The sequence below is a fragment of the Lissotriton vulgaris genome, chromosome 8 (genome assembly GCF_964263255.1).
Source record: "Lissotriton vulgaris chromosome 8, aLisVul1.2, whole genome shotgun sequence".
Classification (NCBI taxonomy): Eukaryota; Metazoa; Chordata; class Amphibia; order Caudata; family Salamandridae; genus Lissotriton; species Lissotriton vulgaris.
This window is the reverse complement of record NC_141696.1, coordinates 1,501,474,171-1,501,498,539: the sequence shown is the minus strand read 5'-3', so window position 1 is coordinate 1,501,498,539 and position 24,369 is coordinate 1,501,474,171. Positions and strand designations below refer to the sequence as shown.

The 24,369-nt window shown below is 46.1% G+C and overlaps 1 protein-coding gene across 1 annotated transcript in view; it reads left to right on the top strand.

The window, feature by feature from the left end:
- DRD3 (dopamine receptor D3) overlaps positions 1 to 24,369 on the top strand; it is an 835,727-nt gene that overhangs the window by 516,099 nt on the left and 295,259 nt on the right. Inside the window, exon 4 of the mRNA XM_086933536.1 lies at positions 15,455 to 15,591. Coding sequence (XP_086789662.1) covers positions 15,455 to 15,591 — 137 coding nt within the window. The remainder of the gene's footprint in view (positions 1 to 15,454; positions 15,592 to 24,369) is intronic.

The following is a 24,369-nucleotide window of genomic DNA, read 5'->3' as shown; positions in this document are numbered from 1 at the left end:
GTGTTGTTACACTGGCCAAGGTGGTGGAGGCAGGGATGTCCTGGGAGCCTGATGGCACTGGGAGTGTGCTTGGGCCAGCATCGTCCTCTGCACCCGAGGTGACCATGGAATCTTCACAGGAGAGTCCTGGCTGTGAGGGGGGGCGACTGGTGCTGACGGTTGCTGGTTTCACCTGTCAAGTTGCGATCACCTGAGGGACAAGAATTTAAGAATAAATGCTGTGGACATCATAGGTTTGTTTTTGTTACATTACAAATTTCTAGGGAATCAGGACATGGTTGTTGGTGTCATCATGTTGGTGTGGTAGACAGTACTGGGCATTATGGTGGTGTGGAGGTGGGGAGACAATACTTGGATATGTGTGGTCCGGTCCTGCTATTGGATGGTGCCCCTGTGAAGATGGCTCCCTACCTGTAGGTTTGAAGGCGGAGATGCACTGGTCAGCAAATGGTGGGCGGACTCCATCTTGCTCTCGGATGGGACATGGGGGCCGGTTGGGAGTTGTAGTGCTGGACCCACAACCCCACCAACCCCCACCCTCCCTGTAGACATGGGGGCCTGTTGGGAGTTGTAGTGCTCGAAATCCCACAATCCCTGTAGACATGGGGGCCTGTTGGGAATTGTAGTGCTGGGCCCACCCCCCCACCAACCCCCACCCTCCCTGTAGACATGGGGGCCTGTTGGGAGTTGAGGTGCTGGACCCGCCCCCCCACCCCACCCTCCCTGTGGACATGGGGGCCTGTTGGGAGTTGTAGTGCTGTACCCACCCCCACCCTCCCTGTAGACATGGGGGCCTGTTGGGAGTTGTAGTGCTGTACCCACCCCCACCCTCCTTGTAGACATGGGGGCCTATTGGAAGTTGTAGTGCTGGACCCACTAAACCCCACCCACCCCACCCTCCCTGTAGACATGGGGGCCTGTTGGGAGTTGTAGTGCTGGACCCACCCCCCCCAACCACCCCCACCCTCGATGTAGACATGGGGGCCTGTTGGGAGTTGTGGTGTTAGCTGCTTTGACAACATGCACGCCTGGGAACGTAGGAGGCAACATTTGTAGTTGATCATGGTGGGTGCATTTTAGCCCTGGACTTTTGGGTGACTGTGTGGTCCACATGCATGGATTGGAGCCTGGGAGATGTGTCTTGGCAGTTGTGCAAGGCAGACCATGACAGTGTGATAGTGGTCATTGGTTTTTACTTACCAGCCTCAAGTCCCTCTTCTATTTCTTCCAGGCTCTCAGGGTGCAGTATGCCCAGCGCCTTCTCCTCCCATTCGGAAAATGGTATAGGTTCCGGAGGAGTGCCGCCGCCAGTGTGTTGTGCCCGCAGGTGGTTCTTGGCCCTGATGTCTTTCACCCTTGCCTTGCGGTCGTGCCACCGCCTCTTGATCTCGTGTTTGGTGCGTGACACGGTCCCTGAAGCATTCACTCTGGTCACTATCCTGTCCCACGTGGTGGTTTTAGTTGCCAAGGTGGTCTGCTGGACTAGGGTACCGAACAGATGTGGTTCGACCCGGATGATTTCATCCACCATGACCTTCAACTCACTCTCTGTGAACTTGGGGTTTTTCTTGGATGCCATGGTGTGTGATGTGCAAGGTGTTGGTGGGGTGGGGTATGCAGGTGTGTGGTATGTAGGGATGGTGTTGTGGGGGTTTGTGTGGGGGGTGTGTTGGTGTGCAGGTTGTATGTGTGTTTGTGTGTGTCTGCTGTTTGTGCTATTCTGCCTCTTTCTTCCAGCTGTGCTGTGATGCAGAGGATTGTGGTAATGGGAGGGGTTCGTTTTATACTCTGTGTGGTGTTTGTGTCCCAATGGTTGTTGCCAGCCAGGTGTTCTGTGGGTGTGGTGACTTGGGGGCTCTTGTTGTGGTGGGGGGGTGTCATGGGGCGTGTAGTTGTTGGGGGTTGGTGTTTCAGGTAGGTGTGTGTCCTGTTTTTTGTGTTTTCTATTTACTTGCGCCTGCCATTTTTTAATCGGTTTGACGGCAGGGGTGATGTTCGTTTGGTCCTTCCACAGTCATGCTCTGTTTGTCGGTGCTTTTTTTCCGCGGCGGTCGAGGAAGGTGGTGAGTTTCGTTGGGATGGAGGGGTTATCCTAATCGTGCGGCCGGACCCTCTGCCGGTCTGGCGGCGGTTGGGCTTGTTTGCGCGGTCAATGCGTCCGCGGCAGACAGTGTTTCTGTGGTACCGTCCGCTTGCGGCGGTCTTTGATGTGATCCATCTGCCGCGGTCGGTGTGTGATGACAGAAATATCCTATTCGCTACCGCAAATTATCCACGGTGCGGTCGGGAGTATTTTTGTCGCGACCATGGCGGACGGAACCCGTTTCCGTCCGCCATCCTAATGGGCCTCTAAGTGCTCACTAAGCCACTGGAGTCAAGCTATCCTGGCTGATGACGGCTGATAGCCAGAAACCAGTCCTAGGATGCTTGATTCCGGTCCAGGGAAGACATGGCTTAGCAGTTCAGGCTGGACTGTTCCCATGAGGCACAGGGTCAATACTGATTTGCATATGGCCATGTCTGAACTGGGGTGGCGAGGTGAGCAAAATAACGATGGATTAAACCCAGATCTGTGGCTGAAGGTGAAAGTTTTGCCAATGTGCAACATTCCGTCCATCACCTTGTGTGTTTTGCTGTTCACTCTATGTGGGAAGGGTATGCCCAGACGTGGGTTCCATGCTTACAAAGCCACTGAAGTCAAGCTATCCTGGCTGATAGACAGAAACCATTCCTAGGATGCTTGATTCCGGTCCCGAGAAGACATGGCTTGGCAGTTCAGGCTGGACTGGTCCCATGAGGCACAGGGTCAAGACTGATTTGCATATAGCCATGTCTGAACTGGGGTGGCGCGTTCAGCAAAATAACAATGTATTAAACCAAGATCTGTGACTGGGGGTGAATGTTTTGCCAATGTGCAACATTCAGTCCATCACCTTGTGTGAAAACCACATGATAAACTTGGGAGAAGGGCGAACAAGCCAAAAATATTCAGAAATTGCCAAGAAGATGGGTTTCCTGGAGAAAAAAACACATACAATTCTGGGGCTTTGCGATCCCCAGTATAGCCCCCTCTTTATCTGGTTCAGAAGCTCATAGCTTTTCATGTGATGGGCTCTTATTTGGCTCAGTTCACACCAATGTTTTCAAGCCATTGGGTAAAACACAAAACATCTTATCAAGTGAAGGTCAATGGAGCTCAGGACCCAGATTCTCCATTTAGCTAAACAAATATGTAAATGTATTGGCATTTATATAGCGCACTACTTACCCGTAGGGTCCCAAGGCGCTTCGACCGCTGCGAAACCCTTCCTGGCTTCCCTGAGAGATGGTCCCTTAATGGGTATCTCCAGGGTGAGACCAGGCATCCCCGGCGGTCTGGTGGGGCCGTTAGTGAAGATGAGGCAAGCTAATGCCCAGAGTTGCCGAGTGTGATCGCTGATCAGAGTGGGCACCGAGGTGAGAGAATTATCGAGTCTGCTGACCCTGGTCCAGAAACCTGCCGCGCCGGGAATCGAACCCTGGTCCCGGGCTGTCCTCTGCTCTCGGGTCTGCCGCCTCTAACCAGTGAGCCACACTACTTCACTTATGATACAAGACACATTGCCTTTTCTAAACCCATAAGATTTTCCTGCCCCACAGCCTACACTTCTAGAAGCAATGTCACTTGTTGCGGAATTAATTCTGAATCAACCCCTGATAATGAACAACTTGGCTCTGTTTCACCAAACCTCCCACCCACCTGCATATTAAAATGGAACATTACCAGGTCAAAAAACAAAATACTCCATTCTACCTAAAGAGGGGGATAAGGGCCAAACACGAGGTGTTGTTTCTTTAGTACCTCATCAAGCTTTAATGATAGTGTCTCCAAGTGGCTGTCCCATCACTTAACACAGCTTTCCTCTTCTGGGGCTCCATTCTTTTGTTTTCAATCTTTAATGGAATGATACAGTTGTCATGATAACTCATACCAACTCTCTATAGTCACATAGTATCCAATATCTGATCTCATAACCATAGGACTGGGGTTTCTGCAGTTTCAGAGGAGCTGAGAGAGCCCCGTCCCCCAGATGCCTCTGTGGTTGACACCTGTACATACAAGAGCTGCTCCATCCTCAGGACCCCTCCTCTCTTCCCGGAAGGACCACGGTGTCATCTGATTTTGGTGGGTTAAATTCGTCCATTTATGTTTCAGGGCGGATCTTCTTGGGGACATAGGGGATCAGTCTCACTGAGGTAGGTCAGGACTCTCCTCGATCCAATCCCAGGCCTGCTCTGGTGATTCAAAGAGGTAGGCCTTATCTTAGAAGATGGATTCAGAAGCGTATATTTGAGTCCCATAGCTCTAAATTTGGTCATGACCTGGTCATAGGTTTTGCAGGGTTTTTTTTTACCTACATGGTATAATCTGGAAAAGTCAATATGGACTTGTAGACAGTCTCACCCAATATCTGATAAAATCACTGTCCTCTTAATTAAGAATATGAGCTATAATGATCCCAGACGGACATGCAGGCGATGGCCTTTTCCTGGCTCAGTGAGCCTGTTCAATAAGGAAGCAAGGAGTGAAGGTTGTAACGGGATTGTGGATACCAGCCAATTTATCAAAACGCCAATCTGGTCTCTTTCTTCCATTTCTTCTGGGAAGCCCTCAAGGCGCAAATTATTTCTTCTTGAGTGGCCTTCAGAGTCCTCGGCCCATCAGGCCAATTTCACCAACACTTCTTTAACCTCAGAATTTGAATTTTGAATTTACAGGCATTTATATAGCGCACGTCTACCAAGCGGTTTCATGGCGCTGTAGAGCAGATATCCTACACTGTGTCCTTTGAAGGAGAGATGTGGGTTTTAGCCTCTACAACCCTTTCAACCACTTCTCTCAAATACCGGGAAAGAGTGGAGACGTCTACACCCACCACATCAATTGTTCTTCAGTGAAGTTTTAGAGCTTTGTATTGCCTGTAGAATTCATTTTGTGGTGGTGGTGCCCTCGCCACCCTGCAGCACCTCAACTTGTGGAGTTGCAGCCCCTTGTTGCAACGTCACCATTGCTTTTCAGGGCGTGAGCTGACTCCACCTCCTGGTCAGCACAGGCCCAACATACTTATTATAGTGGCACTCTCCCACTAGGAAGTATCAAATGACTCATAACCAAGGGACCAAAGCCATGTAAATGTTGTCCTGTTGTCTGAGACTCCAGAGGAGATGACTGCTAGAGACAAGCATTAAAGAGTGATGATTAGGTGCGACACTGACTTACCAATGAACTCAGTTTGATGAGTACAAGTAACTGCAGGTTTTAAGAAAAGGCATTTTCCATTGAACATGCAATGCACAGTTTGGAAGAGAGTGCTGCTTGGAAGACAAGTGACAATGTGAAGCCACTTACAATGAAATTAATTTTGCCTCGTGCTAAGGGTGTTAATTAATACCATCTGCTGACGTTTGGTTGTCTGCTTGGAAAGAAACTAAGAGCTTATATATTTGATAGGCAGATCCGTTGATTTCATAACAAATATTGAAAACTCATGAACATGTGAGAAGTGTAATGTGTTTGTGTGTGAAGTGTTCATACAGTACAGGCAAACCAAATGTTTTCTTGACTCTTTTTTCGACCAAGCCAGAGCATTAGATTGTTCCTGAGTGTTAGGCTGTTCCAGAGTTTGGGGTCACTTAATAAAGTATGACTTTATAGTTAGGTGTTGGAATAAGACACAAGCTACTGTTAAAAAAAAAGAAAAAAGTGGTCATAAGCAGTGCATGATGTAGTATTGAGATTGCTTTTTTCAGTGTACATATATATGTGTGTGTGTATATATATATATATATATATATATATATATATATATATATATATATATATATATATATATATATATATGTGTGTGTGTGTGTGTGTGTGTGCGTATATATATATACATACAAATATATATATATATATATATATATATATATATATATATATATATATATATATATATATATACACACATATACTTATATACATATAAACATATATTCATGTATGTGCATATTACCCAGTGGCGTAATCACCACTAAACTTTCCAAAAAAGTGGTACCTTTTGACTATTTTGTGCATGGAAAATGTTCCCGCTTCATCAAAGCCACCCTACTAGGGTCCCTAAATGGACCAGGTGCAAGTCTGTTATTGGAAAGAGGCGCCTGACTTTACATAAGGAAAAGATTGGACATATCCTAAAAAATAACCATAACGTGACTTTGAGTAAGGGACGTAAGCTGAAATTTTTTCAGATTTACGGATACCATGATTTCAAAAGGCGCATAAGGATACAATAAAAGACGGTATGATTGCTACCTTTAAAACTTAATTATTGTCTGTGCACTGAAAACGCACAAATTAGGATATCATGCAGTGTTAGTTCAAAGCAGTGATTTATCTTAATGCTGCAGAGGATAAAAAAAACAATTATTGATGTTCACCGTGCATGCTGGCAAGAATGACCGGATGACGATGTTACCAAATAATTAATAGAGTCTTCAAAACATGTGGTCATTTTCAAAGAAGATTTTCATTTCATCCGTGGTCAAGGCTCCAAAGCAGATCTGAAACCCATTGGGACTGGAATTTCAGCGGGCTGCCAAGTATTCATTAGTCTAATAAAGAGCTTTGAATCCTGGCCTGTCCGTACTACCTGGCCAGCTCCTCCCTGGACCGGAAAACAAGCATCCTGGGACCGGTTTCGGGGTATCACCCCTCATCATCCAGGATAGCTTGCCTTCAGTGGCATAGTGAACACGGGACCCCCGTCTGGGCGTGCCTTTCCCACTTAGGGCTACTATAGCAACACAGAAAGATGATGGCCGGGATCAGGAACATTGTCAAACACTCACCCCAGTCACAGATCTGGGTTGAATCCATTGCTTTTTTGCTAACTATGCCACCCAAGTTTGGACCCAACCATATGTAAATCAGTCTGGACTCTTCCCATGGGCAGCAGGACAAGACTGATTTACATATGGCTGGGTCCAAACTAGGGTTGCATGGTGAAGAAAAATGGATTTAACCCAGATTTGTGACTGGAGATGAGATTTAACAATGTTCAGCATTTCATCCATCATCTTTTTGTGTTGTTACAGTCACCCTAAGTGGGAAAGGTATGCCCTGACTTGGGTCCGTACTCGCTATGCCACTAGATTCAAGCTAGGCTGGCTGATGAGGAGTTATACTCCGAAACTGATCCCAGGATGCTAGTTTCCAGTCTAGGTTAGACCTGGCCTGGCAGTAGGGGTTGGACTGTTTCCAAGGAGAGCAGGGTAAAACTAATTTGCATATGGCTGGGCCCAACTGGGGCGGCATGGTAAGCAACAAAAATGGATTTAATCTAGATCTATGACTGGGAGTGAGTGTTTGACACTGTTCAGCATCCTATCCATCATCCTTTTGTTTTTTAATATTTCACACTACAGATTAAATTTAGGATAGTATCTTACACCTACAGTCACAAAATGTAGTGTTGAAAATTTTGTTGATGGAAATAGGCTACTTGAGTCTATGAATTTTTTAATCATGGTATACATCGAGACCAGGACAGTGTGAAACTAACTGTTAATAACAAGCAAGAACACAAAATATGAGGAATTCTTGATTGTCCTAATTGTTGATTACAAAAAATTACCAAAAAAAATGAAATGTGAAAACATTATTGCAATATTGTAACTCAGATTTATCATGAATGAACCAGCAACTTTTAGTCAAATTGTAGCTATAACCACATTATTTTTATTTCGTAGCAGTTGGCGGATTGTGAATGAAGTCTGTTTTCGATGTCTGGCACGTGGCAGTGTTTTAAAAATGTATTGGTGCACATCACTGGTCATGTGATCAAGATCCAAATGTGGTCGAAACATGTTACTTTCACTTTCTTTGCCAAATACATATTGGAACAAAATTCCAGCTGCAGAGGCAAATTTTTTCACCTCATTGAATGCAAGTGAGTGGCGGCAGAGGTGCAAATATAAGCGGTGAGACTGAGAGACAACTGCCAACAAACTCAAACTCGACAGGCCGGGCGGCTCCGCAGTCTAAACAGAAAGGAAGCCTATATATTTATATCTTTACATCCTCACTGAAGTCCCTGGCCCTGGCAGCAGCAGTGCCCACTGTGGTGGGGGAGGGGCTGCTGGAGCACGTGGTGTAAGCGCTGCGGCCGCAATAAACACTCGGGACACCTGTGCTCTGTTACTGCGTAGTCCCCACTGATTGCCTTGGGACACGCCCCCTTTATTTATAGCTGGCGCGTGACGACACACGCCAGCACTAGCGTAACTTCTCCGACGCAGGTAGACTGCACCGCTACCTTGCGTCGGAGATCGGAGAACACTACATTCCTTCTAACCTTTATTAAACAACAAACAATGATCAAATAGATCTATTACCAGTCACTAGAATCCCAGTCCCAATTCGTCACACCATGAAGTTGGCCAGCCAAGAGGATGGAGCTGGGTTTCTTTGCAGGCCATACCTGGAGTGCTCTCCCCGTGATGATGGCAGAGATGGGGTCACCCCTTGCGAGGCTTGGCTCACCTGGGATCTTGCAGAACAACTCGGCGGACTCGCAACTGGTGTTCCAGGCAGGGAAGGTGTGCCCTGGTCTGACCGGGTCTCGTCTCCAGTGGTGGTTGACTCGTGACCACCGTCTGGGACCACCTCCTCTGCCTGATGACGTGGACGGGTGTCCATGTTTTCTGAAGCTGGCAGGTCCGGAGTCCCGGCATCCACCTTTTTGAAGAACGAGACGTTGCGGGTGACCTCTTCCGTTCCTCTTCTGGCGGTTATCATGGTGCCGGTCCTGCGGGCAACTGTCCAAGGCCTAGGTTCGAATGGAAGCCGGAACTTGCTTCCTGGGTACCTGTCCTTGACATAGACTCTGTCTCCCACTTAAATGACAGACATCCGGGCCCGTCGGCTGGCACAAGCCTGGTCATTGGAGCTGGTCCCGCGTCGATCGGAGACGGGGTCCAGCTCGGGTGATGTGGTATGGTGTCCAGCACTACTCGGCCCATGCTTGCTGGTCCCGGAGCTGCCTCAGTTGTGAGATGGGGCATCAGACGGTATTCCCTCAGGAAGCTGTATATGGCCCTCTCGAACAGTGATCCATCTGCATGCGTATCACTCTGTTGAGAGTACGCATGAACCTCTCTACTTCCCCATTTGCCTGAGGCCCGCGCGGGGTCACTTTCCGGTGTTGGATCCCCCAGGCCTTGAGATAGTCCGCAAACTCCTGTCCCTGGAAGGGTGGACCGTTTTCTGTATTCACCACTTCGAATATTCCATGGGTAGCGATGGTCTTCTCAAGCTTAGTGATGACCTCCGTGGCTGTCTGACTTCCCACGATCTGGACCTCAGGGTATTTTGTGTAATCATCGATGATTACTAGAGCATAGCGTCCATCTGGGAGGTGTCCAAAGTCTGCACTCACTCGCTCCCAGGGTCATTGAGGGTTCTCTACTGTGATGACTGGGTGAGGGCGATCTGGTTGGCCCGCTGCCTGGCACCATGCCCATGCCCTGACTGTTTGTTCAACCAGTGGGTCCATTCCCAGTAAGCACACCTTTGCTCTCAGTCGGCTCTTGGTTTTTACCACGCCTTGGTGTCCCCTGTGTGCGAGGTCTACTGCTTGTTGAGCCAGACTTGATGGTATCACTAGTCGCAGGCCTCGGAGCAGACACCCTCTGCAAACCGAAAGTTCATCTTTGACTCGCACAATGGATTCCAGAATAGTCTTAGCTTGTGGCGTCCTTCGGGTCATGGTGGATTGAATGGGGTGCCAGTCATTCGATTGGACTGCGCTTACGGCCATTTGCATGCATTCATCACTCTGGGTAGCTTCTACAATGGTCTCGAGACTCATGGGCAGTGATCGGGATCTTTCTGATACAAAACAAACATATTCTTCAGTGTCTTCAGCATCCTCTTCTTCTGCCCTGGGGTGCCTCGAGAGGTAGTCCGCTGGATTGGACGAGCCCGGTTTGTACTCCACACGGTAGTCGTATCCCTGCAGTTGAAGTATCCACTTTTCAATCCTCGGCCGAGGTTTGGACGCTAATCCTTGAAACAGGGAATCAGGGGATTGTGATCTTTGGACACTGTGAATGGATGGCCATACACGTAGACGTGGAAATGGTGACAGGCCCTGTGGATGGCGATCTCTTCTCGTTCAATTTGCGAGTATCTCTGTTCTGTGTCCATCAGGGACCGACTCGCATACGCTATTGGGGCCCACTCTCCGTTCCCTTGTAATTGAGTGATTACCGCTCCAAGCCCATTTGGGCTGGCGTCTACAGCGGCGTTGGTGGATCGGGCTGGGTCAAAGTAGGACAGTGTTGTGTCTGCAGACAGAGCTGACTTAGTGTCTTTGAAGGCTTGCTCCTCCTCGGGGCCCCACTGCCATGTGGTAGAGGCTTTGGTCAGTTCCCTGAGGGGTTTCGTGAGATTTGACAAGTCTGGGACAAAACGTCTGCAAAAGTTCACCATTCCCAGGAAGCTTCTTCTTTCTGAGATGTTAGTTGGCGCCGGAGCTTCTTGTACATCTCGTACCTTGTCAGGGTCTGAGGTCACTCCTTGATCCGAGAATGTGTAGCCAAAGAAACTAATCTTGTTCTTTAGGAACTGGCACTTTTTTCGATGTAGAGTCAGTCCGGATTCTTTGATCCTCTGGAGAATCCCACGAAGTCTCCGATGGTGGTCTTCGATCGATGACGCATAGATGAGTAGGTCGTCACTTACGTTTAAGTCTCCTGGGAGCCCGCTGAGGACTTCGTGGATGGTGTTTTGAAACACCTCTGCAGCGCTCGTGAGCCCCAAATTGAGGCGTCAGTATCTCCTCAGACCGACATGCGTAGAGAAGGTGGTGATGTATCGGTAGTCTGGGTGTAGTGGTAGTTGGTGATAGCCGGACCGGAGGTCCATCTTCGAGAACCACCTTGCGCCGTTCAGTTCTCCCTATATGTCGTCAATGGTGGGGGTTAGATGGCGTTCCCTCTTCACCGCAGCGCGTGGGAGGTGCATGTCCACACAGATGCTGATCTGCCCCGGTTGTTTCAACTTCTGTGCCACTGTTATCGGGGACACCCATGGTGTGGGCCCACTGACCTTTTCGATAATACCTTGCCTCTCCAGCGCCTCTAGCTCTTCTTCCACCTTCTGTCTCATGTGGATCACAATGCACCTGTGCCTCAGCGCCACCAGTTGGACTGACGGGTCAATATGGAGGGAGACCTCTTTTCCTTTCAGGCATCCAATACCTTTGAAGACGTCTGCGAACTCCTCCATGATGGCCTCTAGGTCTTCATCTTGCACTGCCATGGCAAACGATTTTAGCTTTAGTTCTTCTGCTGATTGACCGCTTATCCGCATACCACTTCCTTCTTTGGTCACGTATACCGTGGTGGGGTTCTTGAGGTCCTTGTGTTGCAGGTCAGTCTTGAAACATCCTAGGAGTGGGATGGGTGTCTTCTGGCTGTATGCAAATACTCTGATCCTGGCCTCACGTAATGGCGGGCGTGGGCTTAGTTGATTATATAGATTGGCAGCCATCAGTTCGCTCGACACATCTTGGATCTTAATTCTGCATCTTGGGAGTCGTCGTCTCTTCTTTCCTGGCTGATCAACTGCGAATACGTAGTGAACCGGGTAGTCTCCCGTGTCATCATCCATGTCCTCGCTGTCTCGCTCTTCAGCTAGCGCCTGTGCTGCCTCCTTCCTTGATTTCGCCGACCCGCATGGACTGCTCTTTTTCCCTCTCGCTAGACAGTCTTGCATGCGATGGGGTGTGCCTCCGCAGTAGTCACACTCCTTCTTCCTGTCTTGCTGTCGTGTCCCGGCGTTTTGGCGCACTTTAGGCCTCACCACATTGTGTGTATGTGTATGTAAATGTATTTGAGCTTATAAAGCGCACAGCTACCCGCAGTGGGTTTCCCGGTGCTTGCTTAGAGAACCCGTCCTGATATTCCCCTGTGAGATAACCCCGGCAGGGTATCCACAAGGTGAAAGTCAGGCATCCCGCCGCGAGGGGCCGTTGTGGAGATTAAGCAAGCTATTGCCCAGAGTCGCAGAGTGTGAACCCGTGAGTCGAGAAGGCACCGGAGCGAGAATTAACGAGTCCGTGGAATATTTGAGCCCAAGACCCGCCGAGGCGGGGAATTGAACCCTGGTCCAGGGCCGATCTCAGCTTCCGGGTCTGCCGCCTCTAACCCCTGAGCCACACTTCTCCACATTCGCCTTTTCTACCACGTTGACTTGTTCCATCTTGATGGGTCGGTGGAGGGTCTCTTCCATATGGGACGCTCGGGCTTGCGACAACTCCTTTGACTGCCCCAGGGTGAGGATATCCGCCAAGGGCTTAACATCCTCCTGAAGAATGTTCACTCTCAGTTTGGATGAATAGCATCCTTGTATTATCAAACCTCGGATCTCTACCTGTTCGTCGCGGAATCCGCACGTGCTGACCAGCTCTTTCAATCACCCGTGGAACGCGTCTAGTGATTCCTCCGCTTCTTGCTTGGCCTGACGGAAAATGAATCTTTCGTAGTCCCTGTTCGCCATCGGCTCGAAGTGCGCATTTAGGGCGTTGAGAAGCGTAACATACGTCTTGGGCGTGGCTTCTACCAGGGTTTTTTAGATGCAGTGGATATCTTTGCCTCCAAAGTGGAGGAGCAGGGCACTGCTTCTTTCCCGGGCTATTCCAGCCTCTTCAAAGTAGATCTGGAGGCGGTCAGTCCAGTCTTTCCATCGCGGGGCAAGGGATGAGGGTGCTCCATCCACCACAAAGGGCTCAATGGCGGGAATCAATGCCATCTTGGTGCAGACACGGTCACGCCTCGCGGCACATCCACTGCTTACCTCCGAGGAATACCAACAGCCGCCCGGCCGAGAGTGATGATGACGCCGTCAGGGTCCTCTCCCCTGGCTAGTGTGTTCTAGGCCTCACCGATGTCACCTCCTCTGTCCAGATGCTGGGGCACACTCAAGTGTGGTCTCCACCGCGTGTACAGGGGCCTCTGCCTCAGCAAAGCACATACAGGAGCTGCAGGGCCTGCCTTGACTGCCACAGCCTCGCCTGAGGGGACACAGCAGGCCAGGACACTTGGGCTGATCACCGTGGGCCCAGGGCCGTGATCAAAGGCCCACTGATTGCCCTTAATCAGCCACTGAAGATGCTAAGTGCTCAGCACTACATGGGGTCGTTTCTGCCCCTCGTCGCGAGTGTGGTGGGGGAGGGGCCGCTGGAGCGCGTGGTGTAAGCATTACAGCCACAATAAACACTTGGGACACCTGTACTTTGTCACTGCGTAGTCCCCACTGATTTGCTTTTTTTATTTATAGCTGGCGCGTGAGGACACCCTCCAGCGCTAGCATAACTTCTCCAACGTGGGTAGACTACACCGCTACCTCGCGTCGGAGATCGGAGAACACTAAACACACTTGGACATGAGCTCCAAAATTAGTATCAAAGGACCACAACTTCCCTCGGCAGCAGAATGTATATGCGCACTACAATAATGCTTGTACCGAACATTAAATATCAACATCCACAGAAAGTGCAAGGATCAGGCACAACGCTCCCAACGCATTTCGGTGAACAGATCACCTTGATCAACGGTGGGTGGCAGCCTCACCCTGATAGGTCAAATACATAATACATGGACGGGCTGCCATATTGTGTCTCCCAGCTGACAACTGTGGTTGCCATTTTACACTACCTCTACACAAAAAGAAGTCTTGTCATTTAATTAACTACTCGAGTCATTAAAGAAATCCATAAGCACCCCTGTTAGCACTATGACAGAAAATGCTAATATTCAATAAACAGTAAATACACATTCTTATACATGGGTGCATAAATCAAACTGGGCATATTCTGTCTCACAGCCCAAAGTTTCAGTCGCCATTTTGAACTTTCTCTGTACATATGATGTACTGCCATTACATTTACTGCTTGTGTCAAATGAGAAATCGGTGAGCACCCCTGTTAGCATGATAACATAAAAAAATATATATAGTAAACATTCAATGTGCATATTGATTCATATGTGCCTAATCAAGCGGGGCATAATAAATGTGCATTATTGTCTCTACTTGCATGTTTATCAAACAACAAGGAAGGGGCAAGTATATATGTGGATTTACAAGTCATGCAGCAGACAGGCGGTAGGGGTGACCATAGAATGCCCTACTTTCCAGCACCCCTGGTCTTGCATCTATCCAGCCCACCTTTTGCTTCTTTCACTTCGCAATGTTGAGTCTCACTTGGTGGCTTCCTCCAAACCCAACCACCACTCTCTATGCAGGGCGTGGTACCCCCACCGCCATTCTTCCGCCCCTCTACTGTAAGGCTAACAGACGGCTCCATGTCATCAGGGGGGCATTTTGTAGCCCTGTGCTTTCCTTTAACAATCTAATTGTTGTAGTGAGTGTTTGTTTTGAAGTTTGGTGATGTTGACAGTTATTGGTTGTGAATGGTTCTGGATGAATGGGGTATATCAGTCAGCATAGTCATTCATGGTACACTCACACAATAAATACTTGTATTCCCTCTTGCAAGGCCTGCATTTAAAGCTAGTGTATGTTTCTCTTAATTAACTGGTATGTTCAGGGTCCTCATATAAACACCATATTAAGGTTGTCTCTGTAGACTCCACAGTTTGAGGACCTGAGCAGCACGGTGTGTACACAAAGTATAACACTGACGTTTCTGAGGATGGTTTGGCACTCAATGTGCTGTAGCTGTGTTGTGTCTTTCAGTTACTTCTGCCTTCTCTAATTTAAACTCCTCTTTTATCCTCCCCTTTTCTCCTGCTCTGTTTCTCCACCACCTGACACATTTCACCATGTAATGTCTGTATTCTATTTTTAACTTTTGTTTGCCTTCTAAACATCAATTTCCCGCCAATGTCATTTCCTTTTCTATATGGTTCTCTTTCACTTTATGAATCCTTCACCCCTCTACTGATCTCTGCCTCCTTACTTCTCTTCACCTGTCCCTCTCTCTTCACCTACTGGCATCCTGCGTTTTCATCACTCCTTCGTAATAACCTCAATTGTTCCTGTTCCTCCTTTTCTCTGTTCCGTATCCCCTCTGTGTCTGTTTCTCGTGCTGGGTTTTGCCTCTTACTCTTTCCTCTACTATTTCCACTTGGCGCTCACATCTCTTTTGCTTCTGTCATTCTATATTTCTTGTCCTCTTCACTCTTTGTTTTTCTTTCTTCTCTTCTTCCTCCTCTCCTGGCTGTTTTTGTTTAGCACTGTCTCACTTCTCTCATTTTCTCTGGATTTGTTTTTTCACATTCTCCTTCCCACTAATGTTTGTCATTCTTGGCTTGTCTGGTCTCTTTGCCTACACCCGCTTGGGCTGTACTCATGGGGTCACCCATCCCACTCCTCTTCCCTCTGCGCCTCTGGTTCACCCCTCAGGTACACCGCGGTGATCATGCCAGTGCAGTACAACACCGGGGAGACCTCTTGCAGGCGCGTCTCCCTCATGATTCTGACTGTCTGGGTCTTGTCTTTCGCAGTCTCCTGCCCACTCCTGTTTGGATTCAACACCACAGGTAAGCGCCAGGGAACATGCTACGCCTCTAATCTGTTTTGTTTCTGAGCGCACATGTGTGTGTTTGTGTGTGTGTGTATGTGTTACTATCCTTGTAGGGACTTAGGTATGATAACACACACACACTGTGGGGACTTGATTGCACTGTGGGGACCTGATCACAAATCCTCACAATGCAGTATCGTCCAAATATTAAAAAATGACTTTCCATACGCCCGTGCCAATTTTGACAACTTTTAAAAAATTGACCTTGTGGGCACCTGTGTTTCATCATATGTGTTTCTTTTTTTGCTCAAGTCTGACCCTGTAGACATGAGGCAATACTGCAGCCTTAAACATACCCAGCTGTTTAAACACACTTTATGATAGAAGTAGACATGACCCTCGGTTAAAAGGTAAAAGGTGTACCTTTCAGAACACATTTTAGTGAAAACCGATGCTTTTTCAGGCTAGTATTTACTCTAAATGCAGATCCTGACTTTGCTTTGCATGTTTATATAACAAAAGTCTTCATTTTAGCCTTATAAAAAGCACAGCATTAAACAATTTGATCTTTTTTTTTACTTTTACCACTACTTAATATAGTAACAATTTCAAAAGTAAAAGGGCTTCATTGTTGCAGTGTAATTGTTGACAGCAGAGGTTTTGCGTAACTGCAGCACCACAGGTCAGAACAAAGAAAAGTATGACTTTTGCAGCAGAACAGATGCATCTCTTGCTGCTCTCATTTACTTTTAGATTTTTTTGTAGGGATTTACTTTTTGTAAAACTGATTTGTTTACAGGACCCATACCTGAGCAGCAATACCCATCACTGTTCCAATACTGTTAACTGACTGCTCACATACAGCCTGTCAGAGCACTCCCCTCAGCTGACTCTCAATCACCTCCAGCTATTCCAGTATTTTGAATTCTACACAGCTATGCCAGTTTGTCTGTTCTAAACTGCATCTCCCCATGGTCATCTTGTAACAGAACCCACACACAATGGGGAGAGTACCTGCCTACAACACACTCAATTCAGATTTCTGACTGACATTCACCTTCTGGTTTTAGAAGTTAGACATAGGGCCCGATTCACAGAATGAATTTAAGACTCAATCCTAAACTTACTACTATTTTGGTATTCACAGAATGAACTTAATATTTTTGGTATTCACAGAAGTTAGGATTTTGTCTTAAGTTTGTCTTAAGACAGACTTAAGACAGACTTAAGACAAAATCCTAACTTTTGTGAATGCCAAAAGTTGTAAGTGCATTCTGTGAATACCAAAAGTAGTAAGTTTAGGATTGAGTCTTAAGTTAATTCTGTGAATCGGGCCCTACGTTTTTTGACTACTAAAATGGCATTTGTTGCATTAGGAAAACCTATTTTTGCAGCCACACATTCTGAATCGGAATATTTGCGGCTGCAAAGTAGGTTGGTATATCTAGCCCTATATTTGCAGCAGTGTCATTGTCTAACTCCTTCGGCAGAGTCCTTCATGTATCACTCTTTGCAAAGAAAGCAAACAAGCATCTGACCTTGTCAATAATTGTTCATTTTTGCCACTGAAACAGATAGTCAGTATGGAGATCATGTTTTTATCATGTGTACACAAATGTATAAAATGTTGCTGCGGCAACAAAGGACCTTCTGTGGCTATTGCCTTATTAATTACGTATTGTGTAAGAGGAACAGTTTAAAAGCAATGTGTCATGCGCGCATAAATCAATAAAGTCGGTGCACAATATACATTTCATCCGTCAATAATCCATTCAAATGTATCTGTCATTCACACTGAAGGCTGCACGTGCATGGAATGTTTTCAAAATAGAGTTGCAGAAAAAATGCAGTCTGTACGTGCAGTGTCCAATGTGTACACAGCCCGCCATTACCATGGTTGACACACACAGGACCAGGGACAAAAGATTATGGGCCACATGCATCAATGTAAGGTTTTGCGATTCCTTATTTGCGAAAAATAGGGAATCGCAAAACGGGATGCATCAATTTAATGGCATAATTTTAGCGATTTGGTAAAAATCGCAATTTTTACCGAATTGCAAAAATTATGCGAATTCTAATTTGAGATTACGCAATTCCCATTGATTCCTATGGGCCAAAAGGCCCATAGGAATCAATGGGAAGGCATTGACATTTTGCGAATATCAATTAGCGATTCGCAAAATGTTAATGCATTCCATGGGTGCAGGGGGGTCCAAAGGACCCCCCCTGCACCCCTGAAATGTATTTTAAAGTGCATGTTTCACACACACATGTCCTAAGGACATGTGTGTCTGTAACATGACAGTGTTCAAAATGCTAATTTGAGCATTTTAATAGTTTTTCGCAAATTACCACGAGGTTCACCCTCGTGGTAATTTGCACCCCCTAATTGCGAATTCGCAATTTTAAAAGTAATCATGCATTGCTTTTAAGGAATCGCAAATTTGCGATTCCTTAAAAGCAATCGCATTTTTGGAATTCGCTAAAAATAGCGATTTTCCAAAAAATGTTTGATGCATCCCAAAAACCTATTTAGGAATCGCAAACGGCCGAATTTACCGATTCGCACCGTTTGCACTTCCTAAATAGGTTGATGCATGTGCCCCTATGTGATTGTCCGTTTTGAGAACGGTCAGAATGCATACAATGCACGCATTCTACTTCACAGAAGAAAAAAAAAATGAAAAACTCACAGAATTTCCACAAAAGCATGCAGCAAGAAAACATAAAGTCAAGGTGTGTGTAAGCAAGAGTGTGTGTGTATGTGTGTATATATATGTATGTATATATATATATATATATATATATATATATATATATATATATATATATATATATATATATATATATATATATATATATATATATATATATATATATATATATATATATATATATATATATATATATATATATATATATATATATATATATACATATGTGTGTGTTTGCAGGCGTGATCCAGGCCAGGTTCTTGCGGATGAGCACATGAGCCTTGGCCCTGGCAGAGATGGCAGGCAGGCCAGTAGTAAATGGCATCTTTCATTCAAAACGTTCCTCTGAACGTCCTGTTCTAGGACTTGCGTGATTGGGCCTGGGCTCTCTCTCACAGGCACCGCAATCATGCATCTCCTTTTAGAAAGGTGCACTGTGTCCCTGCCCACTCGTTCAAGTAAGATAGGGGAATAGCGTAGGGTACAAATCCTCCATTTGGCACCTGGTAACCTTAAGAATTGTGCTGTGTGGATATTTCCTTTCCCATTCCACGCTGGAGAAAAAAAAGTTTGTATCTCCAGATTCACTTTTCCTGTCCCTGGCAGCTGCTTATCAGATCAGGCTGTGACTAGGAACTGAGCAGGCGAGAGAATGTCTGGCTTTATTTAAACAGCTTTTATCGTTATCAAGGCAGCGCTACCACATATAAGACAACGATAAAAATGTCCAGATAACTGGTGATTAATGATCCTGCCAATCCTTTGTCTGTTGGTAGTTTTAAAATTCAGAAAAACTGTATTTTATGTGGATAGCTCAGTGGGTTACTGCCTTTGTCACAGAGATTCTTGTGTTACTGGCAGTTCAGAAATTACAATCTTATCACAGGACAGTGACCTATGAACTGTCATCAGAGAGCTGCACACAAACCTGAATGATAGTTAGAACTTCGCTTTTTTTATGTTGTAATATAGTTAGAACTGCCCCAGTCTTTCATTATTCTAATGTTGCTAAAAAGAGTTTGTTTGGGCAGATATACTTTTTTATCAGTAAAGCCAACCCCTAACCACTGGAGTACGCTTTAAATCCTGAGTTTGTGCTTCTCCAGACCAAACCCTCTAAAAATGTACTGCCCACCAGTATGGATGACGTGATTCCTACACCTTGTAATCCTCATTGGCTTAAGTGACACTCCCTGTAGGCTGATTTACATACTTGCATGATTGATTGTGTCTGTTTAATGTGTGCGTGATATAAAGTACTGTGACACCCTACACTGATATGAATAGTGATATACAACAAATGAAATGCAAATGAGATAGTGGCTACGGAGAGATGAGGGGCGCTGGTGGAGGGTGGAAGTGAGGGAATCTGAGGAGGAGGTCAATGGGGGGCAACAGAGAGATGAGGGGCGCTGGTGGAGTGCGGCAGTGAGGGAATCCGAGGAGGGAGAACCAGAGAAGTGTCACTTGCCTGATACTCCCACCTCAGAAACCTCCTCTTCCCATCAAAGGGACATTACATGGAAAAAAACACTTTTTGAGAGTGACAAGATTTAGAAAGAGATTTGGAAAGAAAAGAATGCGTTTTACTGGGCCCTTGTAAGACTAAGGAGAGATAAACGAGGGCCCTGAAGCAGGCCTTGCTAGACATATAAGTGACAAATGGGGCCAGCAGTGGCCCACCCAAATGCATTCTTGGCCCACCCAAATAAAACTTCCTGGAGCTGGGCCTTGTGTGGTCTATAACACAAGCCGCGTTGACCCCTCCCCTGATACACTGAATGTCTCAACTATGGCCCGCTAAGCATTTTGTTGTGGTTCACAGGGTGGCTGCCAATAACTGTGCTGCACAGCACGCCAGCGAAGATGCCGGCGACACAACTAGGGAAGCGGAGCATCGCACGCGCCTCGTTCTAAGATGGCTGCTGGCACGTGGCCAAAGCCTGTCTTGGCAGGCCCAAGCCACGGAGTCACCGGTAAACAGCTTGGAACAGATTGCCAGCAGGGGACGCCCACAGCACCAGCTTGGCTGTCAGCTGACCCCTGAGCCTCATCTCATGTGACATCCCAGGTTCAAAAGCAGGGATGCTATGTACAGTCTCAGTTTCTGGGGCCTTTGTGGGTTGTAAATATCCGGGCAGACTGCTCAGCGTGGCTGTGTGAAACAGACGCCAAGGGCTGCAGGGTCATCTTGGACACGCATATATTCCCCGCTCTGTAGCTTTGATCCCAGTTTTCACATTAGCAGCTATTTCTTTAGAGGAAATAAAACTGATAACGTCAAACTCCACAGTTCGATGAAAGGCAAAAAAGATGGAAAGTGCGGGCTAGTTTTATAGACACAAACACTCAGAGACAGTGAAAGGAATATGCCTTTATTTGGCTCATACGTTTTCAGGGGGCAGACTGCACATACATGAGTCCCCCTTTAATTTAAGGGGTGTCTGACGTACAACAGAGCCCAAGTAAACGCTGCACCGTACAAATACATGAACAGTTAATGCATGACATTTTTAATTCTTTTAAATGTCTGCTCATTGAGTAAAATCACATTTAGATCAATAAAAATACCTTCAGCTGCCCACAGGCTGTTATCTCTCCACTACTTTACAACTGTGGGAGTCGTTTTTTTCTTCTTTCATATTAAACGCATTATAAACTGACCTTGCGCTAACCTATATTGTGTTTACACTGTTCTCCATCTTGCTCTGACGTCACAATATATTGGGTGATGACTATTGCTGTTCTTGTTCTGAATAAAGCATTGCATGTTGACACTAATAAACAGAGAGTGTTCCCAGAGCTTTCTCTCACTGTACCCAGCCAAGGACAGTTCAATTGCACCAGGCTATTGCTACTCAATGCATCAACTGAATTGCTCCAGGAAACTGAGAATGACTAAAATCCAATGTATGACACCCTGAGAGGCTCTTCAAATGTATTGTGTAGTAAAATGTTTCTTCTTGCTCGCTCCCTATTGGTGCATATCGTGAGGATCATGTACTTGTGTAGGATGTATAAATGTCCTTATCTAAAGACCTATAAAGGGACATGTGGATGTTTGTATTCAGGAGACCCTTTTCCCACTCCCTTATGAGGCATCCTTATTCCGGATTTCACTTAGAACTGTACTGAGTTCTCTGTACCTAGGATTTGCTGCTTTGATGCTAAATTTTATCATGGCATGTGCTGTGTATTCTGCCTATTAATTCTTTAAATAAAGCTTTGAAACAAGAACCCTTGTCATTCTTACAACAATGCTTCAGCATCTGCTAATGTACTTATTCTAGTAGAAGTAGTGATGGCTTCAGTCGGGGAGCACCAAACTCAATATCAGGACTACTCCACTCCCGCTCCTAGTCGTTGGCGTTCCCCATGAGTTAGATTTTAGGATACATTCGCGCGCTAACAAAACCCATTCTTATGTCCCCACAGTGTTCATAAACTTAAAACCCTTCAATTTCTAATGTCTTTTCCAAATCTACTAAACATTTACAGTCCATGAGTAAGTGAGTTTTACTCTATGTGTAGGTATGATTTACATCTGAACATCCAGGTTTGATTATCAAAGCTTGTTCTATGAATACATAATACAGGAGCAAAACACGGTTATTTAGCGAAACCTACATATTAATGAGCAAGGCACATCGAAGCCCCGAGTAGGACACATCTACTCCTAGAAAATGCTTTGTGAATTAGGCCTCAATATTCAGGTGAAACTCATCACTAAGCGTGAAGCAAGGCACACTTACTTGTAAACAATGCTTTGTGAATTAGGCCCTCAGACATTACTCAGAAGAACTGTTTTGTGTTGGAGCAAGCACCATCCTCCTCCTTCTCCCCCTCCTGACATATTGGTTTGATCAGAAAGACTTAAAAACACCCCCACACACTTTTGAGATAAACAGTGTTTCTCCCTTTGGGGAAACATCCATTACCACATGTGCATTGCATCACAAAGTCTTTACATCGCTGGTATTACAACGCAAGTTGTTACAACGACTTGCGCTGGACTTGCGCTCTAGCCTAAGAAATAGTATGATTTACTATTCCAACACCTTCCCTACTGTATGTAGACTGGTGTTGGAATAGTAAATCATACTATTCCTTAGTCCAGCGCCCTCCAGCGCAAGTGGTTGTAACGACTTGCGTTGTAAAAACTGCAATGTAACGTACCGCGATCATTTTGATCGCGTTGTGACATCACATATAAGTGATTAGTGGATAACCAGATGTTCCTACAACATGTAACTTAAGTTCTCTTCTTACTTAAAGGAGGGCAGGCTTTCTGGGCTGAGGTCATTAAACTTGAGCAGTCAGTGCTTGGCATAGCATACCTCTCTTTGATTACTTGCGTTTTGGAGCACTTTAAATGTTCTCTTGGACCCCTGCACTGTCCTTGCTACCTGTCAGCGGCCAAAGAGATGCAACAGAAACAGAAAAGAACTGTGCTCTAAAAGCCGGTTCTGTTTATGTGTATATCATTTGCCTTTTCCCTAAACATCAACATCAGCAGAAGGCTCTTGGGATGTAGAGTGGTGTAAGGTGAGATTCACTTCCACTACCCCTAGAATTTTGATGAATTGAAGACTGTGGATCAACACTTGAACAATCCTAGCAGGTGTGCATGAGGAACAATTCTAAAGACAATTCTCCAACAATTATTGGGGATTGTGGGTCAGAGGGGGAAGTGGAAAGCACAATCTGAGTGAGGAAGGAGGACAGTCAGAGGTGGGGGTAGCTATCCACGGTGACCCATCAAGTGGACCAATTTACAGGGGAAGCAGAAAGCAGATGCAAGATGCAGCACACTGGTCATCCGATATCACTAGTCACCGAAAGAGGGCAGCAAATGCAGAGTGCTGACACATGGGTTTCACACAATCACCTGTCAGAGGAAAACCACAGATATACGGTGCTGATACATGTGTAACACACAATCATCAGTTGCAGAAGACGTGCAGGATGGATTAAGCAGCACAGCATCCTTAGAAGGGTTTCTGTGAAGGCGTTGCTCCTGGCCCTGCTTCCAGGTCACAGACATTGTGCAAGTGTTGTTCCGCGGCCGGTCAAACCTTGTTTCACAAAATTCAAGTATATCGAAAAAAACTAACCTATGGGGGAACTAGGACTCAACTAAAGTTTGTTGTAATCACCTTACTACAAACAAAAAATCACAGGAGGGGAGGTAGAGGTTAAGGCTAGGTTTACCCTCCTTCTGTATATAGTTTCACAAAATTTGAGTATATCGAAAAAGAAACTAACCTATGGAGGAACTAGGATAGAACCTTGACATGCTGAAATTAGGTTCATTGTCAATCTCGGCAACAAAATGTGATGATTGAAGTCAGACAGTGCATGTGGCTTCACAGTGGATTCCAAGTGTGGGAAATCACAAGAAACATCACAGAGGCACAGTTAGGGAGAAGAGAGACAGCAATCTCTGTCTACCAGTAACACTATGATTTACCATACACTTTTAGAGGCTACAAAAACACAGGTGGAACCCCAACAGGGGTAGCCTACCTTTCATGTTCCCCAAAAATGCTCACACACAAACATGAAATTAGGGGAATGAAGGATTCCAGCTATGATATACTGCGCACATTTTCCAGGGGGAGCTATCACTGGATGTCTTGATCAGCTTACCTGTGGTTCTTTAACCAATCTACAAGAAACGTTTTGCAGGATTCTGCAGAGACGGAGCAGCTATTGTGTTTTCACTAAGCCATGATAAATCGGAGTTTCTGCTCTCTGGCTTGACGATATCGGGTCCATCTCCTCGGGTGATCCCCTGAAATCAGCAGGTAAATCTAAATCCTTAGGGGTTTATCTGGATTATGATCTTTTCCTTCAACATGCACGTCAATTCAGCCCCTTCTCCTGTTTGTAGATGGTTCATGTGTTGGAGAAGAAGTATTTTCCTTCCTACAGACCGACTTGATGAAGTAATCTCTGTTGTGTAGTACCTGACATTGATTACTGGAACAATATTTACTTGGGCCTCACTGACCCCACTCTGCTAAAGCTATGGAGTATTAAAAAAACTGCAGTGTTGTATGTAACGGTGTCGGCAG